Source organism: Hydra vulgaris, chromosome 05, assembly GCF_038396675.1.
Source record: "Hydra vulgaris chromosome 05, alternate assembly HydraT2T_AEP".
NCBI classification, from domain to species: Eukaryota; Metazoa; Cnidaria; class Hydrozoa; order Anthoathecata; family Hydridae; genus Hydra; species Hydra vulgaris.
This window is the reverse complement of record NC_088924.1, coordinates 4822049-4835177: the sequence shown is the minus strand read 5'-3', so window position 1 is coordinate 4835177 and position 13129 is coordinate 4822049. Positions and strand designations below refer to the sequence as shown.

Sequence of the window (13129 nt, the reverse complement as noted above, 5' to 3'; positions counted from 1 at the left end):
AAGGCAGATAATCCAAATTATAAGGTGACTAAACTAAATCCAAATTAATAAGTGACTACCTTTTAACTTTTTTAATAAACATGAATTATCAAATATGACTTTAATATAAAATTTAAAAATATTTGTACACTGAATAAAAAACAGAAGAAATTATTTCTTTAAAACTGTTTTTATATAATTTATATGAGTGCTTATTAAAATGATGATTTTACAAACCTGTTCACCACAACAGATAAACATAGTAAAGTTAATTTTGTTGACTTGAATAAAACCAATGTGAGAACTTAATTTATACTATAAATGTTTCAAAATCAAATTAATTTAGTGGAACTATATGATTATTTATATAAATAAATTATATTATCAGACCAACTGAGTCATAAATCTTTATCTTTTTAAGTTGAAAGACCAAAAGTTTTGTATTGTGTACATTATATAATTGTTTTATTTCATACCTTTTTTTTGATAATATTAATTGAGTCTGAATTTTTATGCTAAATTAAATATACAAAAATATTGACAAAATGACAGCTTATAATATAAAATATATTGATTTCAGAAGTCACCACAACAGATAAACATAGTAAAGTTAGTTTTGTTGACTTGAATAAAACCAATGTGAGAACTTAATTTATGCTATAAATTTTTCTTGCTTCAAAATCAAATTACTTTAGTGGAACTATATGATTATTTATATAAATAAATTATATTATCACAACATATTATTAAATATTACAAAGGTTAACATCAGACATGAATTTTATATCTGATGACAACCTAACAAAACAGATTAATAAAGAGAAAAACTGTTTTTGCTAAAACTTTGGTTAATAAAACTGTTTGTATTTATATAAACACTTAATATTTATTTGGTATAACATATTTTAGTATTTATTAAATAATTTATGTAAATAAATTATTTTGTAAATTCAAGTTTTAAATCATATTATAAATTCAAAATACTATGTGCGCTTTAATTTCTTTTGAATTGTGTCCTTGTGATTTTAGTTTCTATTCAGATGTAAACAAGGTTCAATTAAATCCTTGATACATGGCTAAAATTATGTGTTGTTTCAGTATGGTTTAATAAATAGGTTATTCTACATCAAAAATAAGCCACTATAAATGCAAATAGTTATGCATGGTATGATGACATCACCTGGAGCAATCAATTAGTTACTTAACTATAAAATTAATGTTATTAGAGCCATTGCTAATTTACATACATAAAAAGGTAGAATAGTTTCTGTTACACTTAATTTATTCTGTTTTTACACTTAATTTATTCTGTTTTTACACTTAATTTATTCTGTTTTTACACTTAATTTATTCTGTTTTTACACTTAATTTATTCTGTTTTTACACTTAATTTATTCTGTTTTTACACTTAATTTATTCTGTTTTTACACTTAATTTATTCTGTTTTTACACTTAATTTATTCTGTTTTTAACTTATCATTCTATTTTTAAAACAAATTACTTCAGTCAAGTTACTGCTATATAAATTAGGACTTGCTAAGAAATAAATTAGATCTTTTTAGAAAAAGAAAACAGTTAACAAATGACTTAATAAGCTGTAATCTATATAAATCAAAACATGATTATGAAAGAGAATTCTAAAGCATTGATGTTTTCAGAAGAAAAAAAGACGAATAAAAACACTAATATTATCAGTTAGTGTAAGAGATGCAATTTTGATGAACTCACAAATGATTTATGATAGCTCATTTGAGCATAACTATGGTAACTAAGGTAATATTGTGAGTTTGAAAAAATATTTATATAAGTAGTCGAAGCCTTTTTGGCCTTGGGGAGGGGATGAATAACTTTTAAAAAAATAATTTATACTAAATCAAAGAACCTAGCTTATATATACTAATCCAGTGAAAAGGTAACTTATTTAATAATATTTTAATATAATATATTTTAAATACTATTTCAGAAAATCTACTGTTGTTCGATTGCTATATCGTTTTTTTGATCCTAATGATGGCAAAATATTAATTGGTCACCGTGATATTAAAGACTATACAATAGAATCATTGCGTAAAAGTATTGGGGTTGTTCCTCAAGTAAGTTTTAATTTATAAATTTTATTTCTTTGTATTTTCTATTTACTTTTACACAAAGTGTAACTAAATTTTATTAATTCTTTTGAAAAGTATATTTACCTCCATATTTTATTTTGACTGAATGGTTTTTGCTGACTTACATTTGTTAACATTAATTTGTAAAATGCATTCATTTGGAGCAAATTATAATTATTAAACTTATGTAATGTGCAAATTAAGTGATGGCAAATAGTAAAATTTGGAAATGTTTCTGGTCTTCAAATTCTCAGTTTATTAAAAAATTGTGAACACTGTTTTGATGAAAGAATTTATCATATTGCAATCGTTAATGAAAAATAATAAGTTAAAACTTACATATTTTATTGTTTGTTTAAATGCCAGTTAATTCAAGCATTATAAAATAAAATGAAAATTTAAAAAAAAAAAATTACTAAAGGGCCAATGTAATTAAAAAATCAATCAATAAAAAGTCATACTAAAGTTATTTGTGGGTTGTGCTCGCTTCATAAGTGAGAAGTTTCGAGTGATCCCCACCACATCCCCAGTTGCACATCCCTGGTTGTGCAGTACTCGATTTGTTTCTCAGCAAAAAATATTAAAAACAATTTTTTTTTTTAATAAAATTTGATTTTTGTTAGGGGGGAAACTTTAAAGAATTATTTATTTAAAAATTTAAATGTTTTAAATTAGAAATTAATTAATAATAAAACTAATGATATTAAGATTTATTTTAAAATATGTTATTAGAGTTTTTTTATTTTATTTTAAATTACCTATAAGTAATTTAAATATTTTTAAACTGCTCTTTTTTTTGTCTTTGATTTTATATAAATATCTGCGTTAGAGAGTTTAGACTATTTAATTAACGATTATATTTGGTTATAAGAAATTATTAAATACAATTTAAATAAAGTATAAAACTAGTCGCAATTTTTTTTATTTAAAATATTTGATCACTGCTAAATTTATTTAGACTGTGATTTGCAGTTATTTCTTTTTAAATATTACATTGCACTTTATGCTTTATTTCTCTAGTTTTAATTGATGATTTATCAAATGAATTAAAATATTAAGGTTTAAATCATAATTTAATAGTAATAATGATAATAATAATAATATTTTATAATTAGATTAAAATCTAATTATATCATAATTATATAATCAATAAAAATGTTTCTTATTGAATTCGATTGTGTAATTATTTGTTTTGTAATAAAAACAGAGTGTAATTATTTGTTTTGTAATAAAAACAGTGTTCACAATTTTTTATTACGGTTTAAAAAATGATAATAATTTAAAGGCGAAACATTTCTAGATATTGCATTTTACGGTCACTTAATTTGAGCCTTGTTATATCTCATATATTGAGTATGAGATAATTTGTGAGAGAGTTAAGTGGGGATTTTATATCTGGGTTTCACTAGTGTAATGCTATAGCAATTTGTATGCATTATGTAATATGTAATACATACAGATCACTTATTTTCATTCAAAATAATATTCATTATTTTCACTTTGTTTTTAAGTAGTGATCGACAACCTTTGACCATACTGCATGTGTGTATTAAAAATTTTAATATTTTTTTCTCTTATAGGATCAAGTATTGTTTAATGATACTATATTATACAATGTTCAATACGGTCGTGTTTCTGCAACTGCTGAAGAAGTTTATGAAGCTGCCAAGATGGCAGATATTCACAATTCTGTTATGCGCATGCCTAAAGGTTACCAAACTCCAGTTGGGGAACGCGGTCTAATGTTATCTGGTGGGGAAAAGCAAAGAGTCGCGATTGCACGGGCTGTGCTAAAGACATCCCCTATACTGATTTATGATGAAGCTACGTCGTCGTTGGATTCTATTACTGAAAAGGTTTATTTGTTAATTAAATAAATTTATAAAAGTATTTTAATTAAAATTTACATAAAACTTAATTACATGTATCTATGATTTTTAATTCATTTTTAAAGCTTTATTTACTTTTTAAAGCATTTCATTTTCTTTTATTACTTTTTTTTTAGTCATTTAACTGTTTATCGTACTAGTCATGTATATTGTATTTTATCATTTTATAATGTTTATCATGTTAAATTGTTTATCATGTTAATGTTCTTTGTTGCGTTATAGTTAATTTCTTTCAAAATGTTTAACGATTCTTATACCACTTATTGTGGTATATTTACTGCTATTGATGAAGAAATTCCCAAAAATAGTCTATATTAGCAAAATTACTATTTTTAAATAAATAATTTTTAAATAAAAAATTTACCAATGTATCATTTAAAAATTACCTCAGTCTCAAAAGAAGCATATTTTTATAGAGGCTTTAAAAATGATATTCGATTGTAATAAAAATAGATATTTTTATATTATTGCTAAGAAATAATTCAAACTTAGAATTAGCTTGCCTATTTTAGTTAAAATTAATATTAAAATCAACAGAAAAAAAGTTTCAAAAATTTTTCCAGTTATATTTATGAAAATAGTTTTGAAATCTTTTAAAAATGTTCATTTTCTTGATTTAATAGTTTGTTTTCTTGGTTTAATAGTTTAAATGTTTAATTTGATTACCGAAAGTTTTTCTATTATTGCAGATGACAAAAGGCTTTCCGACTAATTGTGAACCCATTGAAATTGATTTGTTTGATAATTTTTTTTTTTTTAATTAAATAAATAAATTAATTTATTTTTATTTTTTAATTTAATTTTTTTTTTAATTTTTTTTAATTAAATTATTAATTAAACTAAATTAATTTTTTTTTATTATTTTGTTTCGTGTCAGATAGACCTACAAAAATCTCGACCTACTAAGTTACTAAAAAGTGGAACTAATTTTCAAATAACCTACTAAGGCCTAAATTGTTTTCAACCGATTATAGTCTTTTTATTGTCAACCAATTAATGACGTTTTCGTTTTTGACCGATTTATTTATCAACCTATTTTATAGATTTTTATTTTCAACCGATTTGCGATAAATTAATCTTCAACCGATTATCTGGTCTGTGTTTTTAACGTTATTTTTTTTTTTAACTAAGAATTTTTTTTTTGTTCAAATTAACAATCAATAAGTTTTCCAAGCGTTCATCGAACCTTATACCTACCGGTTTTGAGAACTGCATTTCAGCCACTGTGCCAAGGCTGATCAAATTTGGCTCGTTTTCAAATCAACAACAAAATATACAAAAAAAACCCGGAAAGCCGTAGTTATAAAATTGAAATAACAGTAGGTTGAAAATTCAGTAGGTCAAAAATACAGTTGGTCAACATTTAGTAGGCTAGTAGGTTAGGTATACCAACGATTTAGTAGGTTGGAAAATTAATAGTACATATTTTAATTAGGTGTTAATATAATCCAAAAATTGTCGGTTGAAAATCAAAACGTCATCTGTAATTTACGAAATTTCAAAATTAGGTTGAGCCCACCATTTGTTTGATAATTTTTATTTGATAATTAATAAGTAAATTTGTTGAGAAATTAAGAATCTCTTTGTATTGCTTTTTATGTGCACGAAAAAGAAAGCCTTTTAGATAAAACAGTATTTTTGTTCGTTTGCTCTTTTTTTAAATAGCTTTGATAAAAAAAAATTTATATTTGATTTATTCTTTTAACATTGTTACTTTTTACTATTAGAATATACTAGAGTCCATAAAGTTAATTACTAAAGATCGAACATCTTTATTCATCGCACACCGTTTGTCGACAATTACGGATGCCGACGAAATATTAGTAATTGGTGACAAAAAAATTGCAGAAAGTGGGACTCACAGAGAACTCTTAGCAGATTCAAATTCTTTCTACTCATACTTATGGCATAAACAAAATGATTTTTCGTCATTTTGATATGCATTCATATAACAAATATAACTTTTTTTAAACAAAAAATTGTTAGTTATTTTTTTAATAAAAGTAGTTTTTATTAAGATTATTTTTTTATTAGTTTTATCTAAAATCAGCTTTTTTATTATTATATATATAGAGAGATATATATTTATATATTATATATATATAGATTATATATATATAGATTATATATATATAGATTATATATATATATATATATATATATATATATATATATATATATATATATATATATATATATATATATATATATATATATATATATATATATATATATATATATATATATATATATATAGATAGATATATATATATATATATATATATATATATATATATATATATATATATATATATATATATATATATATATATGTATATATATATAGATAGATAGATAGAAGATAGATAGATATATATATATATATATAGATATATATATAGATATATATATATATATATATATATATATATATATATATATATTATATATATATATATATATATATATATATATATATATATACATAATTATAATTAAAAACGATAAAGAAAAAACTTTTATTATGGAACTTTAAGTTTTATGCCTAACGGCAAGCATCAGCCATATATTACAAAATTAACAATTAAACATTAAAATTGCAATTAGAATTACGGTGGCGTGAGTTCTAATGACTCCATGGAAACAAAATTTTAATAGTTTTGAAAGTATAACGTGACGTAAACCAACCAGGATCAATCTTCGGTATCAAAAGAGGAAATAAGGAACTTATTTTTGTGCCTGCACTTCGAGATTATTTTACTCCTTGTATTTAATAGGTTTTCTCCTTTATACATCAAAATTTGGAACTTCTCGTTCAAACAAAGGTTACAAACTCTTGATGTTGGGTTGTATGGTTTGCTTTTTTTAACAATCTTCCATCTGACAAAAGGTGTAAAGTTTTTTTCTTTTAATTTCCATACTTCTTTTGATAGCTCTGTATCATTCTTGTACCTAACTGCATTAAAAGATTTTAAGTGGTTTGCATACCGAACTTTAAAAGGTGTTTCGCTAAGTCCAAAAGACACTTTTTCTTTATATTCCGGATTGTTTGAATAGATGGTGCCTGATAGACAATGTTGTTGGAAAGGCAATGGTTGTTCATTGTACATTTGGTTTTGTCAATGCAGTTGCATTTCATTTCATTAGTTTTTGCCTATAGCTGAAAAGAACCAATGCAGTTGCATTTCATTTCATTAGTTTTGCATATGGCTGAAAAGAACCATCGTTAACTTTAAGCGTTAAATCGAGATTTAACGCTAAAAGTTAACGATTTTCAAGTTAACTATTTTCAAATTACATTTAATAGAGAAATGAAGATTCTTATTTTTAAAAATTTGTACAAAATGTTTCTTTATCCTTTCCATTTCCTGACCACTTTTATTCCTAAACATAGCTAGTCCATCATCTCGTTATATACCGAAATTGCTTTTATAAACTGCGAGATTTGATGCAAAATAAAAATCCCAACTAATTCGCAAATCTTGTTAAAACCATCAAACTTTGGAAAATCAACAATGTTTTCCAAGAAAAAATAGCAAACGATGTAAAATCTATACAAACCTAAAAAAAACTTGAACTCTAGCCGACAAAACATCAAACATGTTCAAACTATCCAAAGATCAATACAACCATCTCCTTAATAATGCAATTACTTCCACGTATAAAAAGGCGGACCCTAAACTCAAAGATCAAGGAAATAAATAAGGTAAAAAAATCTTAATCAACCATGATGTATACAATAAAATCGAAATTAACGGTATATTGTTTCATAACTCTAAAAGACCATAAAGAGAACTTCCTAGATAAACCAACTGTTAGACTTATTAATCCTGCTAAAAATGGGATTGGAAGAATTTCAAAATCTATTCTATCCAACATTAATTCCGAGCTGAGAAAGAAGCTATTTTTGAACCAATGGCAAAACACTCAAAATGTTATACATTGGTTTCAAACCATAAAAGAAAAGCAATTCTGTGAGTTCTATGTCTTTGATATTAATGGTTTTTATCCATCGATTAATGATAACCTACTAAAAAATGCAATAACTTTTGCAGAGCAACATCTAACAATAAATAGCGAACATAAGAGTTTTATACACCATGCAAGAAAATCATTATTATTTAGCAATGGAACTGCTTGGATTAAGAAAAAGGGAGGATTATTCGATGTCACTAAAGGGGCCTTTGATGGCGCGGAGATTTGCGAATTAGTTGGGATTTTTATTTTGCATCAAATCTCGCAGTTTTATGATAAAAGCAATTTCGGTATATATCGAGATGATGGACTAGCTATGTTTAGGAATAAAATTGGTCAGGAAATGGAGAGGATAAAGAAACATTTTGTACAAATTTTTAAAAACAACAATCTTCTTATCTCTATTAAATGTAATTTGAAAATAGTTAACTATCTCGATTTAACGCTAAACCTTAACGATTTCAGCCATATCGCAAACCAGATATTATACTGAATTATATACATATTAGTTCTAATCATCCACCGAGTGTAAAAAAAAGTATTCCTAAGACTATTGAATAATCAGCAGCATCGTCAAGTGAATCGATTTTTAAAGAAAGTATTCCTCCTTATCAAGAAGCCTTGAAAAAATCGGGTTACAATTGCGAACTTGCATACTATCCAAGTATAAAATCAACAAACGGCAACCATAAACGCAAGATAACTTGGTATAATCCTCCTTTCAGTGCAAATGTTGTTACAAAAATAGGTAAATATTTTTTGAACCTCATCGACCTCCACTTTCCAGTTAACCACAGACTTCGCAAAATATTTAATAGAAACACAATCAAAATAATTTATTCCTGCATGCCAAACATTAAATCCATTATCAACTCTCACAATAAAAGCATTTTACATAAGGAGGCAAAAACTAATGAAATGAAATCCAACTGCATTGACAAAACCAAATGTATAATGAACAACCATTGCCTTTCCAACAACATTGTCTATCAGGCCACCATCTCTTCAAACAATCCGGAATATAAAGAAAAAGTGTATTTTGGACTATTTTGGACGAAACATCTTTTAAAGTTCGGTATGCAAACCACTTAAAATCTTTTAATGCAGTTAGGTACAAGAATGATACAGAGCTATCAAAAGAAGTATGGAAATTAAAAGAAAAAAACTTTACACCTTTTGTATGGAAGATTGTTAAAAAAAGCAAACCATACAACCCAACATCAAGAGTTTGTAACCTTTGTTTGAACGAGAAGTTCCAAATTTTGATGTATAAAAGAGAAAACCTATTAAATACAAGGAGTGAAATAATCTCGAAGTGCAGGCACTAAAATAAGTTCCTTTTTTCCTCTTTTGATACCGAAGATTGATCCTGGTTAGTTTACGTCACGTTTACGTCACGTTATACTTTCAAAACTTTTAAAATTTTGTTTTTAATGGAAACATTAGAACTCACGCCACCGTAATTCTAATTGTAATTTTAATGTTTAATTGATAATTTTGTAATATATGGGCCATATATATATATGTAATATATGAACATATATATATATATTGTAATATATGGGCCATATAATATGGCTGATGATTGCCGTAAAAGTGCTGCATTTTTTCAATTTAGAGAAATAACTATGTAACTGTTTAGAGACAAAGTTCTTCAAGTTTTGTTCATCGCAAAGTTCATTATTTGTACACGAAAATTAATAAATTAATCAAAAGTAATAAAAAAAAGTTGATTTCCTTCTGGACAAAACAAGTGCAACTCGACAAAATGTTGACCAAGCTGTATTTCGCTATCAACATTTCGTGGCGAAATCTTTGTTGTCGATCACAGCCTTGCATCTTCGAGGCATAGATTCGATCAGGTGATCAATGAAACTTTGTGGAATCGCTGCCCAGGCCTTTTGGATTTGTTCAAACAGTTGATCCTTATTACGAACACCTTCACGATTATTTCTGCGGTTGACGATCTCCCACAGGTTCTCGATAGGGTTGAGATCCGGAGATTGAGGCGGCCAATCCATCACCAATAGGTGGTTGTCTTGAATCCACTGCTTGACTACTTTTGCAGTGTGTTTCGAATCGTTGTCTTGCTGAAAAACCTATTTTATTGGCATATTCCATTCAGCATGAGGTAACATAACATCTTTCACGATATTTTTATACATAAAACGGTGCATTATTCCATCGTTTCGTTGTATTGTACCTAGACCGTTAGCAAAAAAACACCCCCAGACCATTACATTGCCTCCACCATGTTTCACAGTCTTATGGCAGTAACGTAAATCGAGGCGTTTTCCGGCCGGTCGACGTACACGGCAAATGCCATCGCTCCCAATGATATTGAACATCGATTCATCACTGAACAGGAAAGTTCGCCATTTCTGCTAATTCTAGTCAATATGAGATGTAGCAAACAGGAGTCTTTTCTTCTGGTTTTTTAGTGAAATTAGCGATTTCTTTGCAGGGCGTCGAGAAAACAATCCGGCTTCAACACCACGTCGTCTGATTGTTTGGTCCGATACAGGCAGCTCTAATTGCTTTTGTATCTCGACTGATGATATCCAGGGATCCTTCTTGACGGATCTGACGATCATAGAATCTTCTCTAAAAGTGGTGGACGCGGTCTTCCACCTTTTTTATCTGCTGCCAACTTCCCCGTAGAACGATATTTGGAACATAGTCTTGATACGGTCCATTTTTTCACGCGATATTTATAGCAAATACTTTTTTTTGACATTCCACTTACGTAATCGCCAATAATTTTCTTTCTTAGTTCCAATCCAAGACTGTCGGGAGCCATTTATGCACTTGAAGTCATAAAAATAATAAAAATAAATAATCACGCTTCTCAAGATTTACCGTGTTACATTTACCTTGTGATGATACAATAATGGTCTGTGGAACACAAAGTCTTGGTTGGATGTGGACTGTATTGATGTAATGAAACACTTGTTGTATTTCACTTTTTGTATTGATGTTCTTCGATAAAACACTTTGATAAAACTCGCTTCGATAAACTGTCTTGATAATACTGACTAATTGACTTCCATATACTGACTGAATTACATGTCGATTTAATGTCTCTTATATAGTAAAATAAACCTGTGTGAACCTGTTCTGAAAGATTCTAGATGCTTCTTTTCGATGCTTCTGGAAGCTTCTGGATGCGTCTGGATGCTTCTGAATGTTTCTGGATACTTCTGGATGCTACTGGATGCTTCCAGATGCTTCTTCTGGAAACTTCTGGAAGCTTCTGCATGCTTCTGGAAACTTCTGGATACTTCTGGATACTTCCTTTAATTATTATAAAACTTCCGTAACGTTGACACGGACCAGACTTAAGAAAATGAAACAAACCAAAAAAGTTGCATTTGTTTTGTCCGCTGCAAAATGTCAATAAAATTCTGCCTGTGTGCTGTCACCTGTCAGCTGATTGCTCATGTCATGGCATGCTATGACTCCAGACTCCTGAACTGTTTGCTGTGGTAGTATAGTTCGTTTTGTTTTTAAGATATGTAAAATTAGGAACACTTTTTAGCATTGTTCGATGTTGGTTGCAAATGTTTTGTCCAATACTATATATATATATATATATATATATATATATATATATGATTAATAAAAATGAATTCCTCAAAGAAAAAATTACTGAAAATTGTAACTGCAAGCAAAAACTTGACTGCCTTATGAATGGCAAATACTTATCAAAAAATATTATTTACAAATGCATTGTTTCCTCGCAAAACAACCCTGATAAACATTGTATTGGCTTAACCGAGGGCAAATTGAAAAAACGTTATGCCAATCACAAACAATCTTTTAAACATAAAAAATACTCAAAAGAGACTATGTTGTCTAAATATATTTGGCAACTAAAAGAAAAAAGTATTAATTTTAAAATAAACTGGTCTATCCTAAAAACTGCGCCTGCTTATAACAACATTTCCAAAAAATGTATACTATGTTTACAAGAAAAGTTTGAAATTATTACTTATTTAGATCAAGAAAATTTACTGAATAAAAAATCAGAATTTCTAAATGCAGACATGAAAATATGTTCCTTTTAATAAATTATAAAAACAAATGACCAGTCCAAATTTATCCTAATTCTAAAGAATTCATTTTATGATTTTTTCATTATCTAATGTAGTTGATGCAACTTCTTGGTTGCGAAATACTATAGTTATTACATAATTAGTTATAACAATTCCCAACTTCCTGCGAAATAATTTTTCCATAATTTGAAAATTTTTTTATGTTTAGACATTCTTCCTGATGAACCTACTGATGGTGAAACACAGTGTTGAAGTAATCAAAAATTAGATAAGTGTTTTTACTAATTTATTATATATATATATATATATATATATATATATATATATATATTTATATATATATATTTATATATATATATATATATATACATATATATATATATATATATATATATATATATATATATATATATATATATATATATATATATATATATATATATATATATATATATATATATATATATATATATATATAGATAAATAGATATATATATACAGTACTGTGAATAAGTTTTAGACCACTTGTATAATTAGACGTAGGGTCGTTTCCACACCTACCGTGAGTTGACACTTATCGTAGGTTTTAAATACTAACATAAATTTTGTAAAAAGTAGTAATTATTTTTTTTTTTTTATTTTTATAATGTACGATAAGTATGAACTAAAAAAATGATATTCCATACATATCTTATGTCCAATAAATAATCAATTTGTTTCTTTTTTACTATAAAAATAAATACTATTTTACTTAGATTATTTTACAATGGCACGACAAAAATACAAGACAAAAGTTTGTAGTTCAAAACGAAGACTTCAATATACAGATAGTCAATTACGTGATGCTATTAATGTTGTTAAAAAAGGTATGGTTGTGTACAAAGCGAGCAAGAAGTTTGGAATTCCTTATCAGACGCTTTGTGATAATATATCTGGAATATCTTCTTTAAAAAATACAACACTGCGGGGATGAATCAGTTCTAGGTGAACAAATTGAATTTTTGAATATGGATGAGAGTGGTTTTCAGTTGTCACCAAAAACTAATTTATTAATTGGTGAACGAGGAAAAAATACATATGAAGAAAGTCCTCGAAGTAATAAAAAAGCATCACCACTTTATTT

The 13129-nt window shown here is 26.7% G+C and overlaps 1 protein-coding gene across 1 annotated transcript in view; it reads left to right on the top strand.

The window, feature by feature from the left end:
* LOC136071808 (iron-sulfur clusters transporter ABCB7, mitochondrial-like) overlaps window positions 1–5993 on the top strand; it is a 55534-nt gene extending 49541 nt beyond the window's left edge. The window contains exons 11-13 of the mRNA XM_065797195.1: window positions 1943–2072; window positions 3668–3943; window positions 5704–5993. Coding sequence (XP_065653267.1) covers window positions 1943–2072; window positions 3668–3943; window positions 5704–5913 — 616 coding nt within the window. The 3' untranslated portion in view covers window positions 5914–5993. The remainder of the gene's footprint in view (window positions 1–1942; window positions 2073–3667; window positions 3944–5703) is intronic.
* The last annotated feature ends 7136 nt before the right edge of the window (window positions 5994–13129 follow it).